General features: G+C 44.3%; 1 protein-coding gene across 1 annotated transcript in view; it reads right to left on the bottom strand.

Annotated features, from left to right (window-relative positions):
* The window catches only part of MAGOH (mago homolog, exon junction complex subunit), an 80,176-nt gene extending 70,031 nt beyond the window's left edge, over positions 1-10,145 (bottom strand). The window contains exon 1 of the mRNA XM_085602590.1: positions 9,966-10,145. Coding sequence (XP_085458716.1) covers positions 9,966-10,053 — 88 coding nt within the window. The 5' untranslated portion in view covers positions 10,054-10,145. The remainder of the gene's footprint in view (positions 1-9,965) is intronic.
* Positions 10,146-12,258: the final 2,113 nt, after the last annotated feature.

Here is a 12,258-nt window from a genome sequence, read left to right as displayed (position 1 = left end):
AAACGTTCTCCGGGGGAGAGGAACGGGCAAGAGTCTTACAGGAGAGAAATTGAAGGCTAAAGGAGACAAGCACACCACTGCCTTTCTCCGAGGCGAAGCAGAAATGCCTCAGAGAAAGGCAGCGGCGTTTCCGGATTCGGGGGCGTGTTTTTCTGTTCTCTCCTCTTGCCATTGGCTGGAGGAGATAATCAGAAAAGTAGCAAAAAACACGCCCCCGAATCCGAAAAGGACGGGGCCTGTTCGGAGAGACAAAGCCTCTTCTCCAATGGCTGGCCAGCATTCAAGAGGCCAGCCAATGGAGAAGAGGGGCGGGTTTAAGCCCCTCTTCTCCAAAACATTAAATCTCCGGACTTCCGGTTCTGCCTTCGGCAGACCAGATGGTCCCGAGACCTAAAAAGCATTAATTCCTACTCCCACCCTACAACATTGCCAATAAAGAACATAGAGCCAAGTCAGTTGTCACGTCGAACCTTTTGGGTGGCCTGCGTTTTTATTATACATGGACAACATTATAGTTTCTTAAATCAAACACAAGAGATGTTTTTGGACAGTGCATAATCCTGAACGCATGTATTTCAAGGTGCTCTTACATGTGATAAGTGAAATAAAACAATTGCCAAGGATCACACAATTTGGCCAAGTGGGGAACCAGAGATTAATTTTAGGTTTTCTGGTTGCACGTGGCGCAATTCAATTCATTCCAATCAATAATTAAGTTACTTCTTTTACTAGTTACTTGACTCTCCCATGGTAGTGCTAGCGAGCAGATAAGGCTTGCCCTAAAGTGTGGTAGAGAGTCAGCAATTCAAACATAACATAACACAGTATTGGAAAATCTATGACTCTTCTAGTTACTAGAGGCTTAATTAAGAGGGCAGTACGAAATGAAAACCTTAAAATAGCTCCATGACACACGGACTACACCATGTACAGCCTTCACTTCTCCAACGCCAACTTTGCGCCCCCCTCCAGCACAGCCCCACTCTCACAAGCAGGTAGTAAAAGCCAATAGGCATTTCTAGCATGTCCTAGGTACGAAAGATCTGATTCGAAAGCTAATCTATAAAGTGCCACAATGCTAGTTCAGATTGGTGTTGATGGAGCAGAATGTCCAAAAAACGAAGCCTGCTCAGATTGACCCCCCCCCCATAATACGTACTAACAGTGTACAGTGAAGAATTAACACGCAAATCACAAACATGGGGAAACCCGCTTTGCACATATATGCACTAACGTGAAATAATGCATGAAAGAACTAGGCCGCATTTTACAATGCGTTTAGAAAGAAACAGAATGAATGCATGTTTAGGCTGTGTTTTACATTTCGCATCTTGCTTTTTAAAAAAAGGTGAATAAAGCTGCTTTTGCCCTAAGCTTATGCTAGGAAAATATTAACAGGGGATAGTGCAAAGGTGGTAAACAGTGAAAAGTGCATTTCCATGTAATTAACAAATGTTTATATTTCATTCGCCATAGTGAGCCGAATAGTCCTGAAAGTCTTCTTAAATTGACCGAATAGAGGAGGGGTTGGAGATGTGAGCAAGTGTGGCCTAACACAAACAGACAGAAGCGCAGAGTGCTGCAAAGAAGGGACAGAAGTTCAAGGATACTCAGCACAGAGTGTATTGTCTGCCTGCCAAAGGATGAGCCTGGCCGTGGGACCCATGATTTCTTCCAGAGACGTGGCTGAGAATTATATGTGAAAATGCTGAAATGTATCAAACACTACATTGAATAAACTGGTTGAAAGTATGTAATGGGAAAGGATGTAGTACAATGGGCATGTTCAAATTGTGAATGAAGTCACAGTGGTGTGAGACCACCTCCCGAAACCACCAATGAGCTGTCGTATTCCATGAATTGTTTCAACTAATGTGGGACGGAACTGTAGGTTTTAGGGTATAAATGGGGTGCCTAGGGGGGGGGGTGGTTTAGGTCGTCTCCGAGCTTAGGTTTGCACAGGGCAAGCGCAGAGGAGAAAGTGGTGATGCATCGCTGACCATCGGTTTGCAGAGGCTTAGCTGTTCCTGTCCCGCTCTTGGGTTCTGAAGTCTTTGTTGTGTGACTATTTCAGGGGACACCCCACCAACTCCTTGGCCAGGGGGGCGGTATTTCACAGATCCTTTGGGTTTGTATTATTTTTCTGACTCGTACTTTGCATAATTATTTGCAAATGTATTTTTGTCTCTGAAACTTTTGTCTCTCCATCTATCCACTCCTTCAATTGCATATCGTTTTTGATGAGTATGACACGGTTTGCAATAGCGGATTGTTTTCTCTTCCTCTTGTGAATTTTATTGTTTGCATTTGTGACCGTTTGCAATAAGCATTAATCATTTTGAGATAAAACTTTACCTATACCAAGAATCTGAGATTATTTAGCTAACTAGACAGTTAGTTAGGTAGTGCCATCATTACCATCAACTTCTCCACTAAATGGTCCGTCGACCGAGAGGAAAGAGTTGATAAAAGGTTTCGTTATGTATTTAGAATTGTTAAACATGAACCTGTGAAGGAAACAATTTATACGTCATTAAAACTTGACCCCCAGCGCATCAGGGATTTGGGTGAATGTGTTTGGGCCATTTGTATGTTATCGAGTATTGATCCCTGATTAGGCGGAGCGCTGGATCAGTGTGCAACGTGCCCTGTTAACTGAATCCAGGCCCACTGTGTCAGAAAAGTGTAATGAAGTGCCAGATGCTAATGCAATAAAGAGAAAACATGCTGGGCAATCAGTTGGCGAATTGCCCTATGGTCTAATCTTTGTCAAAATATTCTGGTTAATGCTGTACCCAGTTAAGGCTCCATGTTCTTATGGGACAGTAGAGTTTGGTCGTCTTGCACCCTATGGTAGTCTCCTAGCTTCCAAGAAGAATTTACCAATTCGGGTTAGATCCGTTGGTACTGCTGTGGTTTAGATGCATGTCAATGCCCCTTTGCATGTTCCTACCCCATTCTGCAAAAATAAATTGTCTTTAGATAAATTTGCCTCTGTGGTAACACACCCAAGCAAAAGCATACAATGTGTGCTGCAGATTCAGAATGATAGTGTCACAACCTGCACTGCCTATGCCCTGGAGCAAGATTCTTCCAGTGGGACCTATATTCTCATATAGACTTTGTTAAGAGCCTGGTCAGCAGTATATTTTTAGCTCTTGTCTGCCCAAGAATGTTTTGGAATTGTTTTTTTAATCGCAGTTGGCACACTGGAGACAAAACTTTGTGTTTATGAGTTCCAATAGTCTAGAACATGTGCACATAAATTTGGAGACTTCATTTTAACAAATCGCATGCACGAGGCTCTGGAATTTACTCCCTCTTACTTTGTACTCAATCTAACCTTCTCCATGTTAGGTTCTCTTTTAATAGGAAGAGCATAATTTTAAGGAGTACATAATGCTAATTTAACTTGATTGTTTTACTGTTTTCTCAGCTCTATCAGGCCCTGGCAAATGTGTGCTATATAAATACAACATATAGTACATACAGCCTGATTTCTAGAAATGATAGAACAGAGCGATTGAGTGCTTGGTGTAAAATAAATGCCTGCAATGCGCTTGAATATCTCTTTCGGGTGTGACCCAAATCTAGGGACTCAAATCACAGAAGAGTTCAGAGAAACACTGGGAAGCATAAGGAGGAGTTAAGGTATGACAGCGCAAACAGATGTAGCATTTGCAACAGAGATCGGTGTAATCTGTAAGCCACAGGTTCAAATACCTAAATAGTAAAGTCAACCTTTCATGCTTCAGTGGATAATAACTTGGGAACTACTGAGCTTGGCAACTGCAACTATTAATTCCTGTGTTTAGTGTAGGTGCTAGATACAAATTAATTACAGTATGCCAAAAACAAAAAAGTCAGCTGCAGTGCTGCCTCACACACACAGAAAAACAGTTAAAACTACAAACTGAGTAATGTTTTAACGTACAATCTCCATGAAGAGTGGCTCAAGATATAGACCACAGAAAAAAAAGTTAAGCCAATACATTTGCATTGCACCAAAAGGAATACACATTGCAGGGGGCCTGTTAACAATACAGTAGCAAGATGAAGGCATTTCTTTCCACCGCTTTAGTGGCTACCTTGCTCAACTTCCAACAAGTAGTGGTAACAAAACCAGTAAATATCCGAGATCTGGAAGACTGCTACACTACTGAGAAAGTCAAGTTAAAGGCTGAGAATATGCACTATCCGACTATCAAGAGCAGAGTGTGAGATGTGCAGATGGAATAGGTCTGGTGCTCTTCATCTGACATCAAATTGTATGCTACTATAGAATATAAATCAGAAAGGATACACACTCGCGCAGGTCAGTTTTACCAATGGCGTCGCTCCAACAGCCACAGACGACACCAGTTTCATTGTGAAAGGTGTCAAGGTGGGTTAAACAGTGCCGTAATCTGGATGTTAGAGGAACGTAAAATATTCTAGATCTTCTCTAATCGCCCTAAAATGCCATTAATTCTGAGTTGACAATATTAATGTGAGAAATAAGCCTGTCACGCCAGAAAGACCAAGGGAAGGTAGAAAATATACATAGCATCTCCCATCACTAGCTTGTCCAATAAAATTAGCCTCTCCTATCTGTCTTGCCCCTTGAACACCCACAACCCGTCCTCCCTATCTATCCTTGCTAGTTCATCTTTAGAGTGATATGCTAGTATAAAATGATCACAGAAGCCCTTTGTCAGTCTCTCACCGACTCATTTTTTGCAAGACAAGCAATGAATAAAAGGCAGATTTACAAGCCCCTTGCACCCTTTTGCGCTGCCATTGTGTCACTTTTTTTGACTCAACGGCAGCGGAAACAATGCGGCCCATTTACAATGTGACGCATCTAGAGAGATGCATCACATTATAAAGCCCTGCGTCACATTATACTTGCGTCAGGTATAATGTATGCAGGGTGGGTGTTCCCACAGAGGAAAGGCTCATAAAAGTGACGGCACTGCGCCACTTTTAGGACTCCACTGCGTCAAAACCTTACACCTGCCTGCTTGAAGCAGGCGAAAGGAGTGACGCAGTACTGTAAGTATAGGCCTCAAAATTCATTGCTGGAGTTGCGTCGTGCTTGCGACAACTCCAGCAATGCGTGACTTTTGGGCCAACACATGCGTTGAAATTTCTGAAGTATCCGTTGATCCTTGCGCCATGAAGCACTGTACTGTAAATACAGCGCATCCATAGTGGCGCAAGGACATTTGACGCAGCGCAAGGAAACTGACGCATCTATGCAGAACGCATAATTTCCTTGTAAATCTGTCCAAAAGTCTTTAAGCATCATAGACGTGTCATAACAGAACAAGATCAACAACCAAAGCCTACATATATGGAATGGGAGCAGCCCATCTAGATCACCAAATGCCCAGGTCGACTTTTATAAGTTCATGGCATTCCTTAGATTACCTAAATGCATTCTTTTTGGCATCTATATTGCCTACAATTACTTTTTCAGCAACAAGCCTAGCGAATTAAAGACTTTCTTTCTAAGTATGGCTACACCAAAAAAACAGAAACCAGAGGAAAAGCTCCGTTTTTAGGTGTTTTACCAGGGAAAAAATTGAATACTAGACGGAAATCCAAAATTAGAAATCCTACACAAGTATATCGCAATGTTCTCCTGTAGTGTCGACTGGACTAAATTTGTCCCTGCAATACCGTTTTAAGGTCTCGGCCTGACGTAAGCAGCGCATGCGCTGCCTCGTCATACGAGGCTTCTTGGAATCGATACGATTTCAGAAGCCTCGTCCCAGACCCGCCTTCAGTGGTGATTTGTGCGTGTCGTTTGGCTTCACGAATTATGCCAAAGGCAGTGCAATGATTGCACCGATGGTATGTCACTCACTGCTTGTTGCCACCCTATCTCCTTTTATCCCCGCCCTCCGGGATTGGATAGTTTACTGGCGGAGTTACACGTCCTCTTTTACTACTCACTAAGCACTCGTTTTCATTTTCAGCGGGGTACTAATCAGAGTGAACCGTGCCTGTTTGCGTTTGTTTTTTATTTAACTTTGAAACTGAGCACGGCGCCGCTTCACGGACACCGTGATGGATCTTTAAACTTAAGCATTTGCAATGCAATTGGACCCATTGCATTGCAAATGCTTGTTGTCAGTTTGTTGTGCTTGCCTGCCAGTAAGTTGGTGTCTTCTTCGTGTGCTGTCGGTGACTGCCTGGTGTGATTTTCTATCGTTGTCGGCCTGTCTCTCTGAGACTTCCACATGCCCAGTTTACCACCACAGACTGGCGAGGGCCGCTGCCTCGGCCTGGCCGCCGAAAAAGAACCCGACTAGGTTGTGTTTTTTTATTGCTTCCCCTTTCCCTCCTCCTCTTCATTAAAGTTTCTCCCTGGCTCGCACCCAGGGCCTCTTGAAGCGCAGTGACCGCGGTGTGGAGCTCAGTCCAGGGAGGGAAGAGGCGCTGTGACTGCGAGGACAACCTCTGCTCAGCCCAGACCGAGGCTACCTCCGCCAGCTAAATGACCAAATGCCGTTTATCGCTCCTCTGTGCTGTGTGGGGAGGGGGGTAAGATGGCGGGGGGCTCAATGCATAACTCCCAGGACATACTCTGGCAAGACCATAGCAGGTGTATTGTGTGACCGTGTACAGATGTGTATCTCCTGTTTTACTGTGTTTAATGTCCGGAAAAAATCTAATTTCGCTAGGTGCCAGAATATTTTGCTTAATTTACTCTGACTTCTGGGTTCTCCATTACATTTGGCGTTAGGCTGCTTCTACAGATATTGTTCTCGGGCTGTACTTAAATTGTCTATTTACCCTGAGGATTTACTCTGTTGTCAAAGTCTCACGCGCATTCCTACTCTTTCATAAATAATGCAGTCAAACGCGAGATCCGCACAGGTGCATCCTGGGACGAACGCCTTATGCAAATGACGGTCAACAGGGTGGGGTTAGGTCCCTTATAATTGGACAGTTTATAAAAAAGGTAATATTCCGGTGAAAGCTCACTGGGCTTTAGTGGAAGGAGAGTGGTTCGGAAAGGCTTGCAGGGCTGGGAGCACAGTGAGTTTCATGGTAGGCGGATGCATCTGACAGATTGTAGGCTAATACATCTTGAAGACCAGTAGGGAGCTGGGCTGGCTGGTGTCATGGGGGCGTGCCTCCTTAAAGGACAATTGGGCTGGGGCAGAGTAAGTCATGCTGCAAGAACTCTAAAGGACGGCTGGGACAGTGGCCAGTGCCTCTGCAGGATGGCCAGGGGTGGGTCAGAGCAAGACATGTTGCAAGCTCTCTAAAGGACAGCGTGGCTGGGGTAGAGCTGCTGAAAGGACAGCTGGGCTGGGACAGTTCCGCGGTAGGGGAGCCAGGGGCGGGTCAGGGTGAGCCACGTGCCAGGCTAGTGCCCGAGAAAGGCTAGGAGACAGAGAGCCACATATCTGGTTTACCTGTATGTCAGGCTATAATGAAAGGACAAGTATGGTTGGAGTAAAGTCAGTCATATAACAGGGTCCCCTCTGAAGGGCTTCGGAGGAGCTGACTGGTACCTCTACAAGGCCGATAGTGGTGGATTTGAGCTAGGCACATTTCAGGGAAACGGCTGCCCGCAGAGACTCAACAAGGCGGACAGGAGGTTGGAGGGGAGACCTGAAAGGCGTCCTTGTGGAACCTGTTTCTAATCCCGCACACAGCCTCCGCTGTGGGCGCCACGCCTCTAAGCACAAAACACGCAAGTTGAGTTCACACTAGTAACAGGCATTGGTAATGCATCGGCTTCGCCTATGTGATGGATAATGAGCGGGTCGGAGTCCAGGACGAAGGAAAGAGCTGCTCCTGCCATTTTAGTGTGTTGACATCCATGGATGAAAGGCTGGGTCAAACCTGCTCAGACGAAGATAACCTTTGCTAACAGGCTAGTATCTGTAGAGGGCAGATTTACAGACACAGCCATCATACAATGATCCTTGCCAAGTAGTACAAACATTGAGCCCATGCATTATTAGTGTGCAACGCTCCGCCACTCCAAACCTTCAAGTGGCCCGGTCCATGCGTAAGAAAACCAGAAAGAAACAGTTCCCTGTTCAAATAAAACAGCAGCTATAACAAAGCGTACGGTATGGATGTTCTATAACAAAGCATACAGTATGGATGCTCTATACGGATTGATGCTTGTTGTAAATGTTAAGGGTCTGTGTTTGGAATCCCGACTCTACTCCAACGCATTGCCTGATCCTGAGCAGATGCACATATCTCCCTAGATATAAGGCTTCTGTGGTTGGCTAGGAGCATACCACTGCCGCCCGCGCTATGTAGTGATACCAGCTGGGCTGATTAATCTCTTGGTGTGTTCCAGAAGTGTACATTTTCCCACCATCTGAATAATTGCTTTTTTTCCTTCGCTCTTCCGCCAGCCCCACCCAGATAGGTGTACGTTCCTCCTGAAGCCGCTGCTTCCAGGAGTGGGCCAGGAATGCACAGCTCCTACAACACCCACCTTCTGGATATTAGATAAACTCATAAACATGTCACCATTTTTGGAAAAAAAAACCGTATCCTGCCCCACTCTAGAGTGCTCATGAACAGTCCAGCTGTTGTTGAGTGAAATATTTTTGACAAAGTTCCACAAATTGGAAATGATAACCTTAATCAGCCTGCGTTAATATAGTAACAAACCTGGTAATTTCATAAAGCGTGCGCAACACATTTACTGTCTGTTGGCGCTAGAGACACTGAATTTATCCACTGCGGATGGATAGCAGAACTTAGATGGCAGTGACAGCATGTTACACAAGCATTGGTAAAGCATTAGTATTCCCTAGGTGATCAATAACGACCTGTTTTAATCAATCATCCTCCGGGACGAAAGAATAAGCTCCATGAAGAGGATGTGGCGCAGTAGCCAGAGCTGCTGACTGCGAGTTGGGGATCCGGTTAGAGTCTCTGGGCAACATCCTGCGATTCTATGCAAATCACTTCATGTCTCTGGGTGGTTATTTGTTATATAAATATTCAGAAAGAGTAAAAGGCAAAACTTAAAGAGTAAAAGTGGATGTTAAAAGTATTTCGCAGCAGAAACTGATGAAAGAAGAAGACGAGAAACAAGTATTGGTAAATGCAGGGAAATATGCTACAGACACTAGAGATCGAGGGAAGGTAAGTGGCACTCTCAGGAACCAATGAGACCAAGGAAAGAGAGGAGGTGGGATGTACGTCCCTTTTAAGTATATATTAAAAACAACAGGTATGTCAAGCACAGAGCAAGCACTGTGCAGGCAAAACCCAAATACACAATTGAAGAGGCAGCCCACCTTTAGAGATGGTCCTGCCACTGAAAGCTCGAGCTAGGCTTAAGCCTGGCTCAGCTCGAGGTCCTGTGTGAGCCCAGCTTTCATGTGGCTGCTGCCACCCTCCGCTATGCCGAGGCCCGGTGAGAAATGTGGATGCCCTGCGAACAACATATTAACCATCACATTTGATCCATGTTTCTTGCTGTATCAAACACCTTTATTGTCATATTAGCAATAACAGATGGTTCTATTATGTTATATTATTAACATGAAGCATATAATAGGCAATTACTATGCAATGATTAAGCCAATATTTGTTACTTTATTGTAGAGTGCAACGCTTGCGCGTATGGGCACGCTCGGAAATGCTCTCAATTTCCAAGTCATTAGAACGCCCCTTCCTTCTTCCCCCTCCCAAGGACCGCACTAAAAACACAGAACTATGGCCAGGGTATATGGCTAGGACTGCAAATTTCTCCCTGCTTAAGGTGTACTAAAAGGCGGGATTTACCTAAACTGCACGGGGGCACCGCTGTGGCAGACCCACGTCTAGAGAAAAGGTGGGCTGTGCAATGGGGTTCCCGGACAGCGATGCCTCTCTCGCATAGAAGGGCAGCCCAAGTCCCAAGTTCACGCACGAACCTTCCTCGGGTAGGCGCCTAGACTCCTGATAGGCGCTGTAAAACTCCCCATCTAGCAGCCTCGGGAACTTACCATCAGGTCGAAACTCAAACTCCAGGAACTCGTGACCGAACTTTCCCTTATGGCCCACGTAATATCGCAGGTAGAAGTCGCTCCCCATAGCCACCACTCTCAGATTAGCAAGTGAAGCAGCCCCGCCGGCAAAGCACGCACGGCCACTAGCAGCAAAAGGCGCAGTATACTGACGTCAGAGCGTCTATCATCAACACGGAAAGAAGGCCAACAAGCCTTAAAAAAACGTTCGAAAATAAGCAAACGGACAGAGTGACCACGATAGGATAGAAAAAAATTCTTGACACATTGTTGTCGTAAAATCAGTAAATGTGTTTCTTAAAATAGTAACGCGACCGCATCATTGTGTAATATGCGCATGCATCTAAAAATTTAAATTTATGAGGCTGGTGACAAATGTTATTGAATAAACGTTAAAGGCGTCCAGTTTTCAGTACGCACCTTTGAGCGACATGCCATCATTTAAGGGCGGAAATTGGAAAGAGAAGAAGTTTCAGGCGGGAGACAGCAAAAGGAAAGCTAATTCCCCCCCCTCCTTCAAAAATCCCGCCCGAATCGGGTCTATTGGCATGCATGCCACCTTTGTGGCATGTATGACACCTTTAGTGATACTTTATCAGGAGCAGAGAGCAGTGGATTAAAACATGTATGTTACTGTAGTAATGTATTAGCTTTGCTTGGCAATAGAATAGTAGATGTGGAATGTATTACATCATTTAGAATGGCTTGTGTAGTAGAACTTTGGAATGTACTGAGAAAAGCTAGTGTCTTTGTTGGAGGCAGCAGCACCCTTTTTACTTCCTTAAATTCTTTGTAAATAAAGAAGATGAAATACTTAATTTCGTGTGGATCTTTACTACAAACTTTATCAGGAGCAGAGAGCAGTGGATTAAATGTATGTAACTAAATTTAAATATTTTATTTATTAAATGCAGTGCAGCACCTGGATTAAATAAACCACTCACACCGGGCATTGAATACTCTAGTGTGGTAGATGAGGTTGAAATAAGAAACCGTCGCTAGGTTTTTTTCTTCAGATTTATTTCAGTTGTAGAAAAGCCCAAAACCAACAGGGACAGAAGCAATCCATAACACCCCCTTCACCACACTGACTGTTTCTCCCCAAGCAGCTGAGCTCTTGAACCCCGGAACCTATTGCATTTCAATTAACTCAGCACATTCTTATCTAATACAACTAACATACCCTATCCTAATGTAAATGATTACGCTAAATTGCACCCCTGTCTTCCTCTTTACTATTAGTGCTCAGGATCTTTTATTTACCTACTAAACAGTGGTGAAGGGGAAAAACACTTCATAGCACGATGACAATATTATACCTGAAAGTATCACAGACCCCGACTTTAGGTTGGTCTATTTATTATAAGGCCAAGAATAATAAGATGTATACACATCGTAAGATAAACATATAGAGATATAAGAAAATCAATAGAGCCGATTCTACGAATATAAGTAATTCGGCATAACAAGAATACAATGGTAAATTCGAGGATCAGGATACAGCTCAAAATAGAAATAGAATCTAGGACCTTTTTCATTACGAATAAAACAAATTTGTCCCTACACTGTACTAAGAGAAGATGTTATCTAATACCCTTCCATCTATTCCCCCAGGTGTCAGCACGTGTTGACTTCCTGAGAAGTACTCATGTCAAATGGGTTAAGATGCTTATGGCTAGGAGCGAGTTCTAAGAAGCTCCTTTCTCTCCGAAAGCTAGCAGAAGTCTGGGGTCTCTGTTCCTGCGCATCATACAATATAGACCTCAATTCTTGGTTTCATCCTGGTAAAATTTTCCATTGCAACTTTTTCTATCTGGGGAGGTTCACACTCTTTAATTAAGACCAGGTTCGTGTCCTGTCAAAAGATATTCTGGCAGTTAGACTTGAATGGCCTGATGGTAGCAAATTGGCCATTTTCAACGTCTATGCTAGAGGACAACCAGGAGGGCGCATTTCAGAGGTTATCACAGCTCTTGACATCCAACTAGAGGATCTCCCAGTGCAGCTTGTTCCAATAGTGGGGGGTGATTTCAATACCACCTATGAACCCCTCGGCCAAGAAGATCAGGACATTTCTGCCGACCAGGATAATAGATGGGGTATCCCCAAGCTTGGTCTCCCTGTTATCAAAAGATGGTCAGCTGCAGCAATCCAGTTAAAAGCTATGTGCCTAGAAAGAGGATTAAGAGCAACAAATGGGAGAACCCCCTCAGATCAATTGGGTGTGAGCACCTTTGATAATGGGAGGAATAGTAGCCGGATTGACTACCTA

This window comes from Triturus cristatus, chromosome 4_2, assembly GCF_964204655.1.
Source record: "Triturus cristatus chromosome 4_2, aTriCri1.1, whole genome shotgun sequence".
In the NCBI taxonomy this organism is placed as follows: Eukaryota; Metazoa; Chordata; class Amphibia; order Caudata; family Salamandridae; genus Triturus; species Triturus cristatus.
Note: the sequence above shows the minus strand (reverse complement) of the source record. Positions and strands in the feature narration are given on the sequence as shown.